The 19,977-nt window shown below is 38.6% G+C and overlaps 1 protein-coding gene across 3 annotated transcripts in view; it reads right to left on the reverse strand.

Annotated features, from left to right (window-relative positions):
* The window catches only part of PPARGC1A (PPARG coactivator 1 alpha), a 609,551-nt gene that overhangs the window by 268,150 nt on the left and 321,424 nt on the right, over positions 1 to 19,977 (reverse strand). The window contains exon 2 of one of the 3 annotated variants that reach the window (XM_011365217.2): positions 13,643 to 13,815. The exons of 1 other annotated variant lie outside the window; for it this stretch is intronic. In XM_011365217.2, the coding sequence (XP_011363519.1) occupies positions 13,643 to 13,711 (69 nt within the window). In that variant the 5' untranslated portion in view covers positions 13,712 to 13,815. Of the gene's footprint in view, positions 1 to 13,642; positions 13,816 to 19,977 lie in introns of those variants that run through there. One more of the 3 variants, XM_023533889.1, reaches the window with a different exon arrangement.

Genomic DNA, 19,977 nt, shown 5'->3' on the forward strand with positions numbered 1-19,977 from the left:
TAAAGTGGGTACCACATCACCTTGACTAGTTTCCCTACTATCTCCATGTTCCCTTCACATTCTATGTCACAGTTCCCAACAGCTATGTAATGTAGTTACAACATTACGAATAGATCCGTACAGTATTTGCAGTACATTACTGGGATAAACTGATGCCCCTGCTCCATACCCAACAATCACGCTCCTACTGCTGCCATAATCCTTAGCATGTCCTCAGCTCTTGTATGAGCCAGGCACTGTGTTCATCCCTTTACATTCATTATATGATTTAATCCTTGACATACCTATTACTTTCATTCCCATTTTACAGATGAGAAAACCAAAGCTTGGGTAGATGAAGTAGCTAGCCCAAGGTCAGACAGCTAATCAGTGGGAGAGTCAGCCCTCGGACCCAGACCCAGAATAATAACAAAGCCAGCTCACTCAAATCACAATTTATATATTAATGCTGCCTGTTCTTACAAAGTAGTTTTCTTAACAGCAAATTCCTGTCTGTTAGAATGAAGCTCACATGGAATACATAATAAAAATCACTGGTTACTTATTTTAATTCAATACGAGTTTGCAGAGAATGAAATTCCTATTGAGGCATCCAACTTGGAAGTGTGGGGAGAACTAGAGAAAGGCAGAGGACGTTTTCTTGTGCTCTGCATTGCTTTCCTTTGCTCCAATTATTTTTTGTTTCTGTTTTAGTCTATCTCTTTCACATTAGAGGCCTTCCGGTAACATCTGGTCATCTGCTCCATTGAAGAGTAAAACACCCAAGGCCGCCTGGAAGTTCCAGGAGCATGGACAGGATTTACAAGTGGTGGGCTTTACTGCAGTGTGCCACGGACAAGAGTTGGCCTTTTCATAAGAAGCTTTTTCTATTGGACTAGTCAGTTTCCCCAGAAAGGAATCTTTCATTCTCCTCTCTGGCAGAGCATAAGGCAAGCTGCCAACACTTCGGAAGAGAAGAGAGAACTGGGGTCTCACTGTTCAGGATGCAGACTTTTATTCGAAGCCTCCTTATTTTCCCATTACCTGTTCCTCCATGGTGCCCATTGTCCTCAAATCCTAACCTCGTCTGGCTCAACTTCAGTAGGATGTGAACTATTTGTTGGCTGCCTTGGACCAGTGGGATCTGGTCTCTGTTCTTTCTGGACACCTTTGACCCATTCACCTATCTTCCATTCTATCCCTCACCTTCATCTTCTAAGGTACCTGGTACACCCAGGTACTGAGCATTTCCAGATTTTGCCAGTGCAAAACATCCTGCTTTTTGGTGCTTCCTCCCCTACCAGCTTAAATTTTACTCTTCTTTTAATGCTGTGCCTAAGTTACCATTGGTTTATTCTCTTTCGAGTTTTCATAATATAGTTAACATCTGTTCACCAATATCACCTCTTCTTTTAGTCTCTTCATCCTTTGAGGTTTCAAACTTTTTTATATCATAACTGTCTTTTGTTGGGTTTCAGGTACCAGATTTAATACAAAGTATATTTTCTACTGCTTTCACTTAATATATATCAAAAGCATTCTCCCCTATATTGAATATTGAAAACACCATTATCATTTTTGATGATTATATTGTATTATTTCTAACCACTTATCTATAATTGGAAATTTAAGATGAGTCAAATCTGTTTTATTATAAACAACATCAAAATAAACATCCTCATATATGAAGTTATAGCTTTGTTTCTAATAATTTCCATAAGATCTATTTCCAGAATAATATTGTCAGTTTTTTTATTATTTTTTAAGCTTTCGATACATTTTACCTAGTTGATTTCCAGAAAGGTGGTAATAATTTACACCCCCAAAAGGCAGAGTTAGTGGCTGTGTGGGATTCATCCCATCACCAATATCATCACTGATTTTGTTGCTTCTCAAAATCTTTACCAGTTGTATCTCACTATTGTTTTAATTTGCATTTCTCTGCTGAGAAATATAACTACAACTTTTTTTCATATATTTGTTGATAACGTATACCTCCCGTTAATAGCTCATGGACCAAACTCATTTTTTTCCTAGTAAAATGTTAGGTAATTTCTCATTTGTATGAACTCTTAATTAGTTAAGATAGCAAGCCTTTTAGATCAGATTTGTCAAATATATTTTTCCACTTTATTATTTGATGGCTTTTGTTTATGTGTTTGTTTATTATGTTTCTGACATAAAAAGTTTTTTAATGTTTACATAATGAAAATTATCACTCTTTTTCTCTATGCTTAGAAAGGCTTCCCATTCCAAGATCAGATAAATATTACCCTATATTTTCTCCTATTTATATGTTTTAAATTTTTTACATTTTACTCTTTTCCCTTTGGGATTTAATTTGTAGTATTTTCTCCAGATCAGTTAACCAGGTGACTCAACAACTTACTGTGTAGTCGTCAGTTCCTGCACTAATATGTAACCTAACCTTGACCACATTCCCATTCTATTGTCTTGTTTTTACTAGAATCTAGTTTTGGTCTATTTCAACCCCATTTGTCTGTTGCATCTTACTCCACAGCATCCTGTTTTAATTACCATAACTTTATAGCACATTACAATATTTACTAGCAAAAAACCTGCTTTACTGATCTTTGTAAATATGGTTTTTAGCTCTTTCATTCTATTTATTATTCAAGATGAACTTTAGAATACTTGGTCAAGTTTCTGGAAAACAACAGCAGTAACATGATTTCAATTAAAATTACATTAAATATGTATATTCATTTGAAAAGAAGTAAAGTGTTGACAGTATTCATTCCTCTTTCCTAGGAAGATGACACCTTTTTCCATGTATCCAAGCCTGGAAATTTTGTCTTTTATGAAAATTTTACTGTTATCTTTATACAGGGACTGTGTTATCACTTAATGAGTTTATTCCTAGATAGTTTATGTTTTAGTGCTATTTTCAATGATTTTTATCTTCATATTTTCTAACTGATTATCACTACTATACCAGAAAGTTATTAATTTTGCTATTTATTTTATGTTGACGCAACTAATGCAACTCTCATTTTTTTCTAACAATTTTTCAGTTTTTCTATTTTTTTTCGCTTTCTTTTGCAGTCAATAATTTTACCTGATAATATGATCATTTTTGTCTCCTCTTTACTATATCTTACTTCTGTCACATGTATTAGTAGGTTGGCACGAATAAAACTGTGAACGGCATTGTCATGATGCTAGTCTAAATGGAAACCCCTTTACAATGAGATGGCAAATGCTAATTTTTATCAAGTGCTTTCGATATGCTATTCATTTTGCCAAGGGATTTAGGTATGTTACTTCCTTTGATCTTCATAATCTTTTTAGAAGAAAGTTACTATTGTAATCCCATTTTATAGGTACTAAAACGGGAACTTTAGAGCAAAAATATATCCAAGGTTATCCAATTAGTCAATGGCAAAACAGGATTCAACCTCACATGGGTTTTGGCTCCGGAGCTCATGCTTTTGAGTAATATACCTTATTATATTCTAGAATTTCAAGTAATTTGAGTTGGTAGTGAGAGTTTTTAAGGGTGACTATAAGGTTTTGAACTTTTTTGGTTGAGAAAGGAGATGAGAGAGAGAAGAGTACATTGATTCTGGGCAGATGAAATTTAGAGATAGAGTACATAAATGACGCGGGAAAAGTACAACATAAGATGCTTCCCCATAGTTCCTCAAGTTCGGTATGAACGCCAAGATCAATTACTAAAGAGAAGGAAATATTTCAAAAACCTATGCATCTAAGAGTTTCTTATTATTCCCACACAAACAACAAAGCTGTATCATGTGATCTCTTGAGCATTTCAGTCTCCAAGAAGACATTTTGGTCTCATTAGTTCAGATCTCTGAGTCACTGAGTCTTTGATTCACCCAAAAGGTGGGACTGAGGTAGTGCATTCTGTTTAAGTCACTTCTTGGCAAGGAGCTGTTGTGGGAGACAATGTGCTTCCTTTTCCAGTGTGGGGGAAGAAAAAGAAAAAAAAGGAATCCAGCAATGCTAAAAAGAAGGTCTCTTAGAGTGTTACGCAAAATTATCTATTTCTGTAGCACATCCCTGGATTACTGACTGCATAATAGCACTGCTGGACTCCCACTACTGCACGAAGCCCAAGCCCAAAGCACTATGATCAGCATGGAGGGACATGTATATCTGGCTTTCTCACCAAACTTGTATACTGTTGGGGCTGGAGGGAAAACCTCTTCCTCAGAAACAATTACATAAACGTATTTAGCTTTAAAAGTCACACTCTTTTAAGAGGAGGACAATTCTTTGGAGCTAATTAAGTATTCATTTAAGAACACTATTTTTTTTTTTTTTTACAAGCTTTGGGAAAGTTTACCCTTGACCAGTGAACAGAGAGGCAGTTCGATCTGAGTGAATAAGCACAGGATTGCACTTTGGACCCAGGTTCTAGTCCTGGTCCCACTGGGCAAGGCTCTTAACCTGTCAGCCACCAGTTTATTCATTTGACAACTGGTAATAATAATACTGTTGCCATTTCCTTCCTACGGCTTCTATGAGATTGAAAATGGAGTATAAATGGAAAAGCGCTTTTGAAAACTGAAATACACTTGTCATGTGTAAGGAAAGACCCAACGTTTCCAGGATGCTCTCCCAAAAGAGCAGTCATATTTATTGCTCACCCGAACTCTTCCGAAAAAAGACAAACAGTCATCAACAGTAATGGAGTTCTGCCGAGAGCCAGCCCTTTTTCATTTCAATTCCAAGCCCTCGAGGCAGCAAATTTTCAATCTAGGCACTACCCCTGAGTCTCCACTAAATTTGACTGTTTCCCCAATACCTATGGTGAGCATTTGAACAGAAGGATCAGGCAATGCCTGATCATATTATCCGTCAGGCTGAGATAATCACGATCGAAAGGCTAAAGGAAAAATGACCTATTTTATATGGACTTTATGAGAGGCGTTGGCAAGAGATGCCACGCGAACCCAGGACTACTTGGTAACTCAAGCTTTGGGTCACCACACAGCTCCGTCCCCCTCTCAGTCGCTCAGCCAGTCAGTTCTTTATTCACTGTACAGTGGCTCTGTGTACTGGGGACTGAGCTTAAATTGAGCTTGAGACAGGGGCCATGGAATGATTGAACAGTGAATTAGATAGAAAATTGTGGCTTTTGAGCCCTAAGTGAGAATCTCTGCATTCGACCGGCTGCTACAACTTGAGTATTTCTCACTTTTATTTTTGACATTTTTTCAACAAGGGAACTTGATGTAAAACATATTTGTCTCTTTAGATACTCAAGAGCTGCCTTTTCCCCTAACCTTCTTTTAAAATCTGCCCTCCACCTCTCAAATGTTTTTTAGCCATTGTCAGCATGAATTGGAACCTACGTAAGTCAATACTCAAGAGTTTGAGAAAGAAAAGCATGGAAGTCTTAAGTTCACTCAAGGTTCATCAGTCCCCAGTCAGAATAATCAGCCATGAACGTGGCACACAGGAGAACAGGAAGTTGAACGTGAAAGGCAAAGACACCACAGGGAGAATTTGTTTCTCTTATTGGTTTTTTGGGTTTTACACAAAACTGTTCCCTTCCCAAGAGGTACTCGAAATTGAGTCAAATTTGAAAACTGTAAAATCCCTGGATTCATTTATTTGCATTTGTTCATTCATGCATATGCACAATTGGTTGTCCTAGCACAGGCAGACCAGGGCACTGGTTATACACAGCAAACTTGACTTCAGCACATACAACTTAAGCCCACTCCATGCCTGGTACTATGCTAGGCCCTGAGAGAAATAGGAAAATGAATAAGATTCAGTTTCTGGCCTCTAGAGATTGACACATAACTCTGATCCAAGATAGAGCAAAAACAGTACTAGAAGAGAAACATGAAATGCGTTGGCAGCCTCCCTAACTGATCTACAGCTTTTAAAATAAAGTACCCATGAGCGTGGATTAGGTTAGGGATCAAGCAAATGTTTCCACAAGGCCTCAAACTCCATTCACAGCCTGATGCCACCCAGATGCAAGAATCCCTTCCCAGACTCACTGCCCATCACACCAATGGCACAACCAGCCACTCACCATTTTTCAAACATGTGCCTAACACTTATTCTTCTCGTTCTTTGTTCATAAGGCTCTCTCTGACTGGAACGCCTTTTCATCCTCTCCGCCACCTAGAAGGCCCTTACTCTTCTCCTAAGATCCAACTCAGTGACTGTAGGGTGAAAATGACAATGAGATTTCATCCCAAGGTCTCTCTCAGCCTTCTAATAAGCAACGTGTGAAGTTAGGAAGTAAGCGAAACAGATCACCTGCCTTGATTCATGAAGACATTCCTGATGCCCTGGGGTGTAATTCCTCTCGGTCCCCTGAACTTCCAACCCATATGCTCAGATGGCCACTAGAGCGCTGAACATGCTGAGCTGTAATTAGTTGTTTATTTATTGGTTTATCCTTCCAAGTAGAGTGAGTGAGTACAATTCGAGGGGAGGGTCTGCATCTTATTTAATTCTTATTTTATTTAACAGTTACATGACTATAACTATGTGTCAACCACTATTCCAAGTGTATTATATGTATTTATCCATTTAATCCTCACAACAACCCTATGAGATAGGTATTATTATGATCTAATTTTGCCCATGAGGGAACGAAGACTTAAATAGTTTAAGTAAAATGCAGGGTCATACAGCTGGTAAGTAGTGATCCAGGATATGAACTAGTCTCTTAAGTGCTACATTATGCTATTTTTATTTATCATCGTACCCTCAGAGCTTCGCCCAGAGTTCTACTATTTAAAATGTCAAGCTTAATAAATGTGTATTAGATGATGAAATAAATAAGCAGTTGATCACTACTGGTTAGCCCTAGCTAGAGCCTCTTGAAAAATGCTAGGCTATAGAAGTTAAGGGTAATGAGAAGACTTGGAGAAGGTTCAGAGAAATTCAAGAAGGTGGAAATGAAGAATTATACCTAAGGATTTAGGTTGCTCAGCCTTGAGAAGCAAAAGCTGAGGACTGCTTTCATTACGATCTTCAAGGCCAGGATGGCTGATTCCTGAGGACAGTGACTGAGCTGTTTTTCTCCACCTCCAGGGAGAATGAAGGAGTGGAACTTGTCCTCAGCTGCAACAGGCACGGTTTAAATCCACCACCAGGAAGAATTTCCTTAGCCTACGAATTGTTTGTTAGGCCTAGGAATGAATAATAGAGAGAAGCTATGTAAGGTCATCTGGCTTCAGTCTTTTGGACTTCCTTCTGCTCTGAGTGAGGAGCATGTAGGGTGAAAAGGAACAATGACATGTCATCCCCAGGTCTCTTCTAGCCTTATAAATCTGTGATATTTGTATCTAAGAAATACATCAAACATTTTATCTTCCTTTGTGAATGAATGAATGAATGAATGAATGAGTCTCACATAATATAAAAGATAACAACGAAAATTACAAGAAGAAAGGGGGTCTTTCCAAACATGCCGTTGTGCCAGCAATGTAACAATAGAAGAAAAAAAATGGAATTTGTTTTCCTAAAATCTCACGGCTTCTACATTCAGACCATTTCTTGCTGGGTCCATCATACTCTTGACATAAAGCTACAATTGGTCAGGCTACATCCTCACATGCTGACTTGAGCCATCATCACCAATTTCCTCATTTGATAGATGCTACTAATATCTTGAAGCAGATTTTCACATATTCATATATTTCACAAAATATTCATATATTTTGAGTAAACTCAAAATATGAACCACTATTCCATCGACCCCAGTGTTAAGGTGCTTAAAACATGAAGAAAAAAAACCTTTCCTGAGAGTAGGAAACAACGTCGAACCTATTTATTTTCCTCCTTATATGGAAACTGAAACACAAAATAGTAATGGAATTGGAAGGGAAGGTAGAGAATACACAAAACTAATTTTATATTTGGTATTATTTCAAACATACAATTTTGCTTTCCTTTCAGTTAATAGAAATAAAGTCGTACACTAGTAACATGCTTTACATAAGAAAAATTTCTTTCGAACACACATTATTTCACTAAATTTTTACCTTGAAGGCGGGTATTTTGTTTTTCAGCTTGCAGAGGAGGAAACAGCTCAGAAAAGTGAGAGACTTGCCTGAGGTCACACATCTAGGACAAGCAGCCCTTCCCTTCTAGTTTTCAGGACTACCATCTCCCATATAGCGCAGCCTGCTGGGCTCAGACTAGCTAGGCAATGGGCCAGTCTTGCTAGGGGCCTTCTTCACTGTGTGCAACCTCTGTTGGGAGCTGTAAGGCTGGCCTGCCACCACCTTGATAAACTGAGTTAGTCTAATAATCTTAGGAAACCCACTGAACCCAGAGACATGTACAAGAGACTGTTGGATCTGTCTCAACCACAGCATGTCACCATCAGTGAAGTGGTAGAGCCTGGAGTCTAACTCAGGATTTCACTGCTTGCAGATTAAACTCCTCCTGAAAAGCCTGACTCAAAGGTCATCCACTCTGTGAAATCATCTCCGCTCCCTATCTCTGTGTGGATGGACATAACATTAGGGTATTTACAAGTTCTGGATCCAGATTGCTTTGAACTAGGTCCCGTGTACTAGTTAAGTGATTTTAATCTCTCTGAAACTTCCTCATCTAGAAAATAAGGATACTACTTGTATCTCCCTAATGCCATGATGGTGAAGAGTCTATGAGATAATGTAAGTCAATTGCTTAAAACAGCTCTTGGTACAAAGTAAACTCTTGGTCAATGTCAACTCTTCCTAAAGTTATCTTCTCTGGGTGTTCTGAGTCCTTGCAGTGTTTTGTTTATCCTTCTGGTATAAAAAATTCTATTAATTTTTCTTATAACTCTCTTCCATGATTTTGTTACTTATTGTCTAGCCCATCATGAGCACAGAGACCATCTTCTTCTCCAGTAATCTCTTTTCAGATGGTGACACCTATATCCACCTTGCTACCCTAAAGAAGAACCTGGGGCTTGTTTGACTCTTCTCACATCTTTATACCCTGCATCAATTATTCACCAAATCCTGAGGCTGGTATCTCTTAGATATTTCTAAATCTACCCTTCCAACTCTATCTTCTTCCCATGGTCCAGCCAGCCCTCACTTAAAGTGCTGAAGCAGCTTCCTAATTGGCTTTCTGGACTCTAGTCTTATTACACTACAATTTATCCCTACACTGAAGCAAGAATAATCTTACCTTGCTTTAATATATTTTTTTTTATCTCTTTGCTTGCAACCCATCTATGGCTCTCCACTGCCATTTGAAGCCGTTTGGTCTGACCACGCAGGACTTCTCTCCTTCCTGCCTCTGTACACTCACTTTCCCTACTCCTGCCTCACCTGAAGGTTGGTCCCAAAGGACAAAGTCTAGTCCCAAAGGACAACCAGCTACTCAACACATACGTTGGAGTCTCTCTCCTTCCAGTCTCTGACATGTTCTCTTTCTTGACCTAAATAGTTATTTTTTTGGCTTAATTTCTCTTTGTTTAAATAGCTCTGGTATTACCCATCCACACAATTCCTTAGACACACTGGAGGTCACACCTCAGTGCTTCCATGGTACATGGAGCTTTTTTTTTTTTTTTTTGACTATCTTACAACTGTAATAATCTGCTGTGCTCTCCCCACCATGACCCAACCAAGTTCAAGGGCAACATCTCTGATCACTTTCTCGTCCACTTAAGTGTGGAAGTGCTTTGCACATAGTAGGTATTCAAAAAACATCGAATGGATGATCTCATTAAATAGATAGTAGATAGATAGTAGCTGACACATATAATGCATGTTTTGGTCACTAAACAGTACTTATTGAAGTGTTCTACGTACTTTCCATAAATTAACTCATTTAATCCTAACAACAACCTTATAAGGTAGCTAGAATAATGATCTCCATTTTCCAGGTGAGAAAACTGAAGCACAGAGAGGTTAGAAACTTTACCAATGTTACGTAGTTAGAAATTGATGATACTGAGGTTAGAATCCAAAAGTCTGGTTCTAGGTCTCATTCTTGGCCCTGAGACTATAACTCCAATCCAGATAGGGGTACCATAATAAATATACAGACATAGATAATATATTCTAGTTCCAATTTTACAGATGAGAAAGCTGAGGTATCAGAAGTTTGTAGAGAAGCAATTAAAGGCAAAGAAAGAATCGTCCCTGATCCTCACTAGCCAGCAGTGGATCTCAGGGCAAATCACCTAGCCTCTCAGCCTTGGTTCTTCAAGTGTAAAGTGAGGGCCAGATTCTATCTCAACATTCTTCCAGATCAAATTTGCCATTTTCTTCACTTAGGCAAACATTGGCAAGGGTTGAGTATGTGCCAGGCCCAGTACTAAGTACAGAGACACAAAGACAAAGTCTATCTCCATCCTTGAGGAATTCATCTTCTTGTGGTGGAGACAGGCACAGACAGGTGATAGAGATAGACTAGTTCACGATGCCCACACTGCAATTACATCGGTTATTTTAAAGAGAACCAACCCAAGGGAAAAACATTATCCAGAAATGAGTCATTTGCCCCTCTATGTCTTTCAACTGACAATTGCCCAGAACAATGAAGCACTATCAAGTCTCCTCCCATCTTCCCTCCAAGGCCTCACTCAAGCGTTATCACCTTCCTTTACAAGTGAAGAAGCAAAGGCATTGCCTTAAGTAAGTTTGCCAGTGGCCTGGTGGTCAGCTGGTGAAAGAAGCCACTGCCCTCCATTCCTGAGCTTCTCCCACAGCTGAGGTGGACTATGCAAGGCAGGAGCATTAATTTTGACACAGCTGTTGTCAGTTTTCCAGTACAGGTTTATAGTTGATTTTAGAAATTTTGTCTAGTTCATTTCAACTCCATTTCCAATGGGTAAGCTGATTCATTTAAGGCAAACAGCATCCAATTAAAATACATTCTGAAGAAGTGAGTAAGGCATCTTTGCCCAACTCTGTATTTATTCATTTTTTTAAAATACTATCAGGGGAACTTCTTAAGGACCAAATCTCATCACATCATTGTGAGATGAGATAGTTAAAATATGTATAATCAAAATATAATTTGAACTTACACTCTCTGAGGCAGCCTAATATAAGAATACAAGCTTCAGGGCCAATCCGAGCGGGACCTCATCCCTTTTTAGCTTCTTAGTAACTATGTGTCCTTGGGCACATCCCCTAATACCTATGGCCTCAGTTTCCCTATATGTATTATAGGAATAAATCATATCTGTCTGTCAGAGTACTTAAAAGAATTAGAAATGTAGCTTAATGACTGATATAGAATAAGGGTTAAAAAATAAACTATTAAAAAACATTTTATTAAAGTCTTAATGATTCAGAGATTGATTATGCCATTAGAAGATCGACATGCTTTTCCCTTTCTTCCTCTTGCTTCCTGCCTGCCCACGTCACAGCTGCTCATAAGCTACTATTCCATAAGATAAAAAATGAGATAAAATTTAATTCAGATGGCACAGCAACCAAAATAGGAAGAACACAGGCATTGGAGTCAAACAGGCCTGGACTTGAACACGAAATAGCTTTGGACAGATTATGTAAAGTCCTTAACTCTTAATTTCTTCATCTATAAAGTGGGAAGTAATCAGATCTACCTTCTAGGCTTTTATAAAAGACTGGTATATGTGTGGATGCATGAGTGTATGTGTGCATGTATGTGTGTCTATTTACACACATACACACACACACACAAAACCCCTGGCACTGTGATTAGTCAATAGCAGGTAGAAAAGTATTGGATCTATTTCAATAAGAAATGTAGAACTTGGCTAAATCAAAGCATGAGCATCAATCACAATTTGTTTGTAAAACTTCCTCCAACTTTGTCACTACCATGGATGGCCAAAAGAAGTCACTCTCACGACAAAGATCTTGCAAACAGTACTATTAGGTTTAATTTCCTCTGTTAGGTATCAGCTTGAAATGGGGCGACTCTAGGCATGTGAGGACCTCGCATGGCAGTACAGGTGACTGAAGAGGGGGCAGCAGGCAGACCGCACAGAGGGCCAAAGGGCCAGAAGCAGGTGAAGCTGGAGCTGATACCTTATGACATCCAATCCACCAATGCCATGTATTACCAAAAGTCAGGGAGACCAAATAAGAGGCTGGAATGGCCCTTTTACACCACTACCTCTACTAGCTATAAGGAGATCTTTGTTTATCATAATGGAAATGACAGAGGTTGACCAGCTGTACATCTTCAATATCTGCTTTTGGGAAAATTATCAAGCTAAAAGTTTCATGAGATGCACGCTTTTTTACACAAACATTTGGATTTCATATTTGTAGTGTAAACGTATGTTCACTGAAATATCTGAGTCATCACCTCACAGCTTTCCTCCCTTCATCTTCCTTAGGAATAAAGAATACACATACGATACCAACTTTCTAAAGGAAAACAGAAACAAAGGACAAAAATCCAAAAGTCACATCAACCAATCATAAAAGATCTGAATATTTGTTTAGAATCCCTGGAGACCGACCACATAACATCCTCAAAGTAGCACGTAGTGATTTATTTTGTATTCCTTCCTGCCGCCTAAATAATACTCCCACTCAAAGTGGAAGGACTTCAATTTCATGACAGGCTGGAGGATTTTTTTCTAAGCCTCCTTCATTAACATCATCACATTGCTTAGAACAGAACATACCTGTCAATATCAGTGCTATATTTTGCTGAAATTTCTATTACAAAAGAGAAATCTTATGAAAAGTTTCCTTCTGTTTATAAAAAAGGGAGAATTATTTTTAAATATTGATGTTGAAAATCAACTCATTCTGAATCATCATTTTTATAAGAAACTTTCTGCTGTGGACAAAATGGAAGATCACAGAAGATCACTTTATCCAATGCCAGCCATAAGAAATGCTTCGTGCATGGAAGCGTTTTTTCCCATAAGGCAGCAGCATTTAAAAAAAAAAAAAAAAGCTCTGGCATCGCTCTTCAATATTGTTGTCTAATTAAATAGCAATGGAGTGGATGCGTAAAAATATGCATCAGAGGTGTGTAATGTGTAATGTGAAGAAGAGTAATCAAAGCCATTCAACAGGATTTAGGAAGGGATTTCAGTTGGCAGCTTACGAGACAGGAGCATATAATTTTGCTAATTTGAAATAGGTATTGTAACGTATAAACATTACTGCTTTGCATATTTTAATGAAAACTGCCTCTACACCAAAATGAATCCTTTAGCTTGAACTCTCTGCATACCACAGAGCTTCTACCTATTATGAGTTCAGCATAAATAAGAAAGGCACGCAAACTGCATTAAAAGAATGGCCACCTCATTAAAATAGGTTAAAACCGAGCCCCTTATTCCAAGCTACTACAACACCATAAAGAAAGTCTGATGACAGGTGTTGTATTAAATTTTTATACTGCAATGAACTTATACTCACACAAACCAAATCTGCATGTTTCCTTTGATATACACCTGCAACTTGTTAATTCAAGGTCCTTTATTATGAAAGTATGAATTTAGCAACATCTATAGATTTGTAAAACCATATTAGCTTGCTCAAGAATCTAGAGTTAATTCATCTGGAGCCTTATTTGCATGGTTTATGAAGAAAGAGAAACTAAGGATGACTTTTCCCAAATGGATGTGCCTGCAGATAATGCATTTCTGCAAACGGATTGATGTGAATACCTACACTTGGGTTAAAAGAGTTGCGAGAGAGATTTGGGTCCATCTGGAGCTGAGGACATCACTTACCTGCCAGCTTGCTTCTCGCTGAAGTCCTTTTTTCCAGTCTTCTTCCAGCCTGGGGGAGGTCTCATCCATTGCTGATGCTGCTTGCACAAACTGGATTCGCCAGTCCAGTGGCTGTTAATCTCTTTCGTTGCAAGCCTCTACCAAAGCAGCGGCGAAGGCAGCTCAGGGGCAGACTGTCATGGAGAAAATGCCATGCCAGAGGATGAGGGATCGGGCAGGAAGAAGCCACATGGGAACAAATTTGGGATACATGGGCGACCCTGACAGCTGCCAACTGGCCAGGTGGGAGATCAGCTCAGCCACTGAGCATCCAGAGATTAGGAACGACCAGGCTCCAGAGCCAGCGGGCAATGGGTCATTCTTATGCTTCTGGCATAAAGGTCAGAGGAGGGAAGTGAAGGCATGCTCTGTGCCCTAGAAATATACATTTCTACATGTGCTCTGTCTTCTCCTCATCCCAACTCTCTCTCTCTCTCTCTCTCTCTCTCTCTCACACACACACACACACACACACACACACACTCACACCAGAATTTGCATTTTTCTGCAAGGCTGCATCAGTGGGCTGGAGTATCCTGGAAGAAATAAGCTGCTTTACATAGAAGCCACACTTTTCACTTGAACATATCTCCCCCAACACTGTATGAATCACTCAGCAGCCAGTAAACATGAATAATAGCAAGCTCCTTGGGGGTGAAAATAGTCTTATTCCTGTAGTTGAATCCTGAGCATCGACAGTCCCTGGTTCCGCCCACCCATGAGATGATCTGTGACAGGCATTTCGACCTAACCGTGGACCCTCAATCCTTTTCCCAAACCATTATCTAAAATAATCAGAGGCTTCAGTTTAGTAGATTCCTCAGAAGTTGGGGTTTAGCCATATCGAACCAAACTCTTATTTCATTACTCTTTCTTACATGGAATGATCCCCTCGCCTGCTGTTCGGTGTTGATTACTTGTAGTTTTAAAACATGCAGCTAGGGGCTACTGTCACGACACCTCCTTTTCAGTTAGGACAGTGGTTCTCAAACTTGACCGCCCAGTAGAACAGAATAAAATCAGCTAGGAAGCTTTGTATAAACACCGCTGCCGAGGCTTCATCCCCAGAGATTCTGATTTAATTGGTCTAGGGTGGGGCCCAAGACACTGGTACAGTTTTAAAAACCTCTCTGGAAAATTCTGTCGAGTACCCAGAATTAGAATCACAGAACTCAATATTATCATTTAGTCTTTCTCTAATCACTCAACTGATGCTTGAATCTCCATAACCCTGCCAGGCCCCACAAACAACGCTCATACCACCAATGACAGTAAACTCACTACCACCCACGACTGTCCTGTTCCATGGTTGATAGCCTGGTCTCAAAATGAACTAATATCCTTCTCCCTACCATGACTGTACTATTTCTTAATTCCATAAGGAATAAGACTGAAGCCTATTCTGTAGAATAATCCTTCAGAGATCCAAAGACACTAATGGCCCACGCCCTCAAGCCTCTGCTAAAGTGTCTCTTGTCCATATTATACCTTGCTAGTTCCTTCAGCAAACCATGTAGGATTCTGTCAAGTAATTTCTCCATCTCAGATGCCATTCTCAGAATATACTCCACTGTCTAAAGCGATAGTGATTATAATACTCCAGAAGCAATTATAATATTCTTGCTATGATCTACCACTACACAAAGAGCCCAATAACCACATGCCTCATTTAAAAAATCTTCACAATAACAACCACCATAATAATAAGAGCAGCCAGCATTTGCTGAGCATGAACCTAGGTACCCTGCACTGAGTTAAGTGCTTTATTAACCTGACCTCATTTATCTTTTGAAAACATTCCATGAATTCATCATTCTGCTACTGATTCACAGATAAGGAATCCAAGAGAAACAAAGACATTTGCCTAGGTGGTGTGCCAGGAGTTAGCCCAGATCTGACTCCAAAGCCTGCGTTCTTGATCCCTACTGCATGCTAGTTAATGCCTTTTCACTGAGGCAGTCTCAGATCCCGATGACTGTTTTGACAATCACAACTCAATGACATGGCATCACAGTCCATGAGTACATGTAGGTTTATTTTCTCGTCTTCAGACTGTACAGGAACATGTTTTACAGACTATAAATTGCCATATAAATCTAACTTACCATTATTATCCTTTTAATAATCTTAAGACTATACCTTCCGCCTCACCCTAGCAAAGCAGATAAATGTTAAATTCCTTCTTTACTTGCTTGGCCACTCACTTTTACTGAGAATATTCAAATGCTTCTCCACGAGAGAAAGGCCAGCAGAGCAAGGGTCCAGGAAATTTTTCTAGAGATCAGACTCAATGGAAGACTCACCGATCATCTGATTTTCCACATCTCCTCTAAATCCTTATCAATAGGATTTCATTTAAAAAAAAAAAAAAAAAACGAGGAGCAATTACTTTTACCATTTGAGCCACACTACCTGCAAGGTTGTTGAATCATTTCCTAAGGAAAGCAGTACACAAAGTGGCTGAATATAGTTTCTGACGTCAGACAGAGGTTTGATTCGCAGCCCTATTATCACCCAGCTTTATGCTCCCGGGGAAGGTTACCCGACCTCTTTAAATCCTAGTTTGCACATCTGTAAAAGGGAAGTATTTGTTGTCTCAGGCATATTATTGTTCATGAATATCTGGTTCCCCTCTACCCTAGAAAACACAGCAAGATTGCATTTCCTTAAACCCCTTAAGATTGAACATAACTGTGACTCGTTTTGGCCAATGAAATATAAGAAAAATGATAGGTATCACCTTCCGAGGGGGAGGTCTTAATCACAGGCACTTGACTCTCAGCCCACTTCTCCTCTAACCGCGGTGATTGCGAAGCATGTGTTGATAAGAAGTGCCTTAATATCAAAGCAGACTAAAATGCTGAGCCAACGCAGGGAGAACAGTTGCCTGGGAAACAGACTCACCTGGACCAACAACAGACATGACGTGAACAAGAAATAAACTTCCAGGATTGTTTGTTCCATCAGTATAACCTAGCCTACCCTGACCAATACACTGTCCTTACTATACAGAGTTATAAGAATAACCAGGCAATCTAGCTACAGCATTTATCACAAGCGTGGAATAAGTCTGAAATATTATTTTAAGTAGTTTCCATTACAAGCCCAGTTTGTTCTACCCATGTCTCATATATTCCACTGTTTCCTCCTCTCACAGCCTGGGTTTTTCCCACTCATAACTGAATGCATTAAGTGTGGCAATTTCCATAGATGATGTAGGAATATGAATTTTAAAAAGAAAGGGTAAAAGTGTTCAATAATGCAGCATCACTCTGTCTCAGAATGCAAACTCAGAATAGCATGACTTTAATGCTATTTATCACTTAGCAAGGAAATTAATGAAAGCAAAATGAAGCATCAAATAATAAATGTAGCTCAGTATGAATTCACGACTGATAAAATGAAGTACGCGTCTGCAAAATGTAAACATAATGAGAACATACGTGAATACAGGAGCTTATTAAGGAGCATAGCTTTTATTCACTATTTTTAAATCAAGCAATCAAAAAAGAATTAGTTTTGTTTCTCTACCTTTGTTAAATGTTTTCATTAACGGAAGTTTCAACTATGAAAACAAGCATAAGGAAAGCGTGGCTAACGCTCTGGCCAGATCAGCACTGACATTTCAAGGCAGAGACCTGTCCTGAGAACACCACTGGGAAAGCTTTTTTTTTTTTTTAATGATTTTCAAATGCAAGTGCTAATAACTATGCTCTGTGTTTCGAATTGAATTGTGTCCTCCCAGAGGCCTAACCCCTAGTACTTCAGAATGTGGCCTTATTCGGACAAAGGGTCTTCACAAAGTAATGAAGCTGAGCCAAAGTCACTAGCTAGGCCTTAATCCGATATGACTGGTGTCCTTATAAAAAGAAGAAAAGTGAACGGAAAGACAGACACACACAGGGAGAACACCATGTGAAGATGAAGGCAAAGATTGGAGTGATGCATCCTTCAGCCATGGAACGCCAAGGATCACCAGCAAATCACTACTTCTCCCTTGAGACAAGGAGCTTATTAAGAATATGCTGACTTATAAGAACTAGAAAGTGTTTTCGAATTTGCAACATTTTCCTCATGGAAAAGTTACATGTAAAAATTAAAAAGAAAAAATCTATACAATGTGTATCACCTCTTAGCCCTCACTTGGTTTTAAGGAAAATTCCTTTAACTTATATAATAAAACCATGCTATTACTTCATTTTAAGAATCAAAAAGCTAGAAAATAAAGTCTCCCAAGTGAATTAAACCAGGCAATCCACAGTGCTCTGTGACGGTAGACTGCAACACTTTAACCTGTTCTTTTAGAGAAAGATATTCGATCTAAAGGAGAAAATGAAAGAAAGCTTGGGGCGGAGGGGGCTGATGAAAATAAGTACAGAGCCAAGGAGTCCCCAGGCACGAAGAAATGTGATGGTCTTTTACCCACCGGTAGGATTTTGAACACACTTTCGCTTAACACCTGGGCTAGAATTTTTATGAGTTCCTACCTCCCCTGTATTATACATCCTCACTTCAAATCCATTCTCAATGAAATTTTCCAAGAGATAGTCTCACAAACTTTTACTTCTGTTTTTGCTTTTTTTTATTGGAAGCTAATAGTAAAGTGTTTATCTTCAGACATTTGCTTCACAAAAAAAAAACTATAATAATGTATCAAATCCACAACTCCAGAGATGTCTGTATACGAACTCTAACAAAACAAAAACAAACAAACCAACAAACAAAAACGACTGTCATGAAAGTGATAAATTTGAAAAAGATGAACTCGGGTGTTATAGTCATATTTCAGAAAGGAAAAAAAATAGGATTTCCTTTCCAGTTCACGGTTTCACTGGAATAATAAATGCTAACCATTCCCCCTGTAAAACAGCTAAACTGAACTACAGTGATACACACAGGACTGTGGCCAGTAGACCACTGTGGCTGATAGAATACTCCCTCGTACACTCACACACTTTGGCTTCCAGGTAGCCGAGTTTTATACTTACCATGATTCACTTGCATTTGTTTCCAATCTTATTTACCCAGATATGTAATTACATAATTTAATTAAATAGCATTTCTATAAAACATGAGTTTCAATAGAAAGGGAGTTGTTCCTTTCATCAAACTAGTCAAATGCTTTGGAAAGACCCAATAAAGAAAATTCGTTTTATAAAAAAGTTGCTGTCATAGGGGCAGGGATCGTAAAAATCTACACAGATTCTCTACACAGGTCACTGTTTTTAAATTCTTAATTCACTTGAAAAAAACTGAAACTGAAATTTGTGAGATGCCTTTAGGGATACGATATACATACAAAAAAGACTCCAGAATTCCACTCTGTGGACCCTACTTAGAACAAAGGCCTTGGCTCCACAGCAAAATAGTGGTGAATAAATGTGCGTTTGTGGATTTTAAGGCAAAAGTCAAATGTTTTGTGTATGTACGTGATCTATGATCCCCTAACTTAATCAACTTACGTGATTAATCAGTAAACGATCATTTTCAGTTGTATAGAATAAGATGGCTTCTAAGATAAAAAAAGAAAATGGTAAATCAGGAGGACTTCTTCTTAACCTACATGTAATGAACAGAGATAGAAAGTAATAGACTCAAATTTTCAAACCAAGAGACAGAATCCACTTCAATACCTACGTCTACTTATATCACTACACGAGAAACATCCTGGCTATAACTACAAACATTAAACATTGTATAAATCTGAGCCACACAGACTCCAATTAATTACTGCATGGCATTACCACGTCCTCCTATAACCATGTAATAATACCAACTGCCTACAATCGGAAGGATTTAGTAGACATGTATTGATGAAAATCAGATGATGTCATCCACAGTGTCTGAATCACCTTGATATGTTTGAGCCTGAAGCAAAATAATGTAATAAAAAAAAAAAACCATACAGATGAAAACCTCAATTTTTCTCTACATATGAATCTGTCGCTGATTTGAGAAGAATCAAATCTAAGTCCAACCAGGTGAAGACATTCCATACATCATCCTTCCCAATTCAATATAAAAATAATATTTCCCCTTCCAGTAGGTTTATATACTGACTTTGTGATATCCCGGACATCAAGGGAGCCAAGAGACACAGAGCGTTGCCTTGGCGAATGTTAAGCACAGCAGAGATGAATCAAAAAAAACTTTCATTAAGAGTTTATTTTAAAGGCCATTTGAAGTCATAAGCTCCCAGAAATAATAACCAATGGACTAATGGGTAGAGTGGAAAGGTAAATATTGTGAGTAACAGGAATGAGAAATTAGTTATAAAGCAAGCTGGAGACATCTTT

This window comes from Pteropus vampyrus, unplaced genomic scaffold, assembly GCF_000151845.1.
Source record: "Pteropus vampyrus isolate Shadow unplaced genomic scaffold, Pvam_2.0 Scaffold5, whole genome shotgun sequence".
NCBI lineage: Eukaryota > Metazoa > Chordata > Mammalia > Chiroptera > Pteropodidae > Pteropus > Pteropus vampyrus.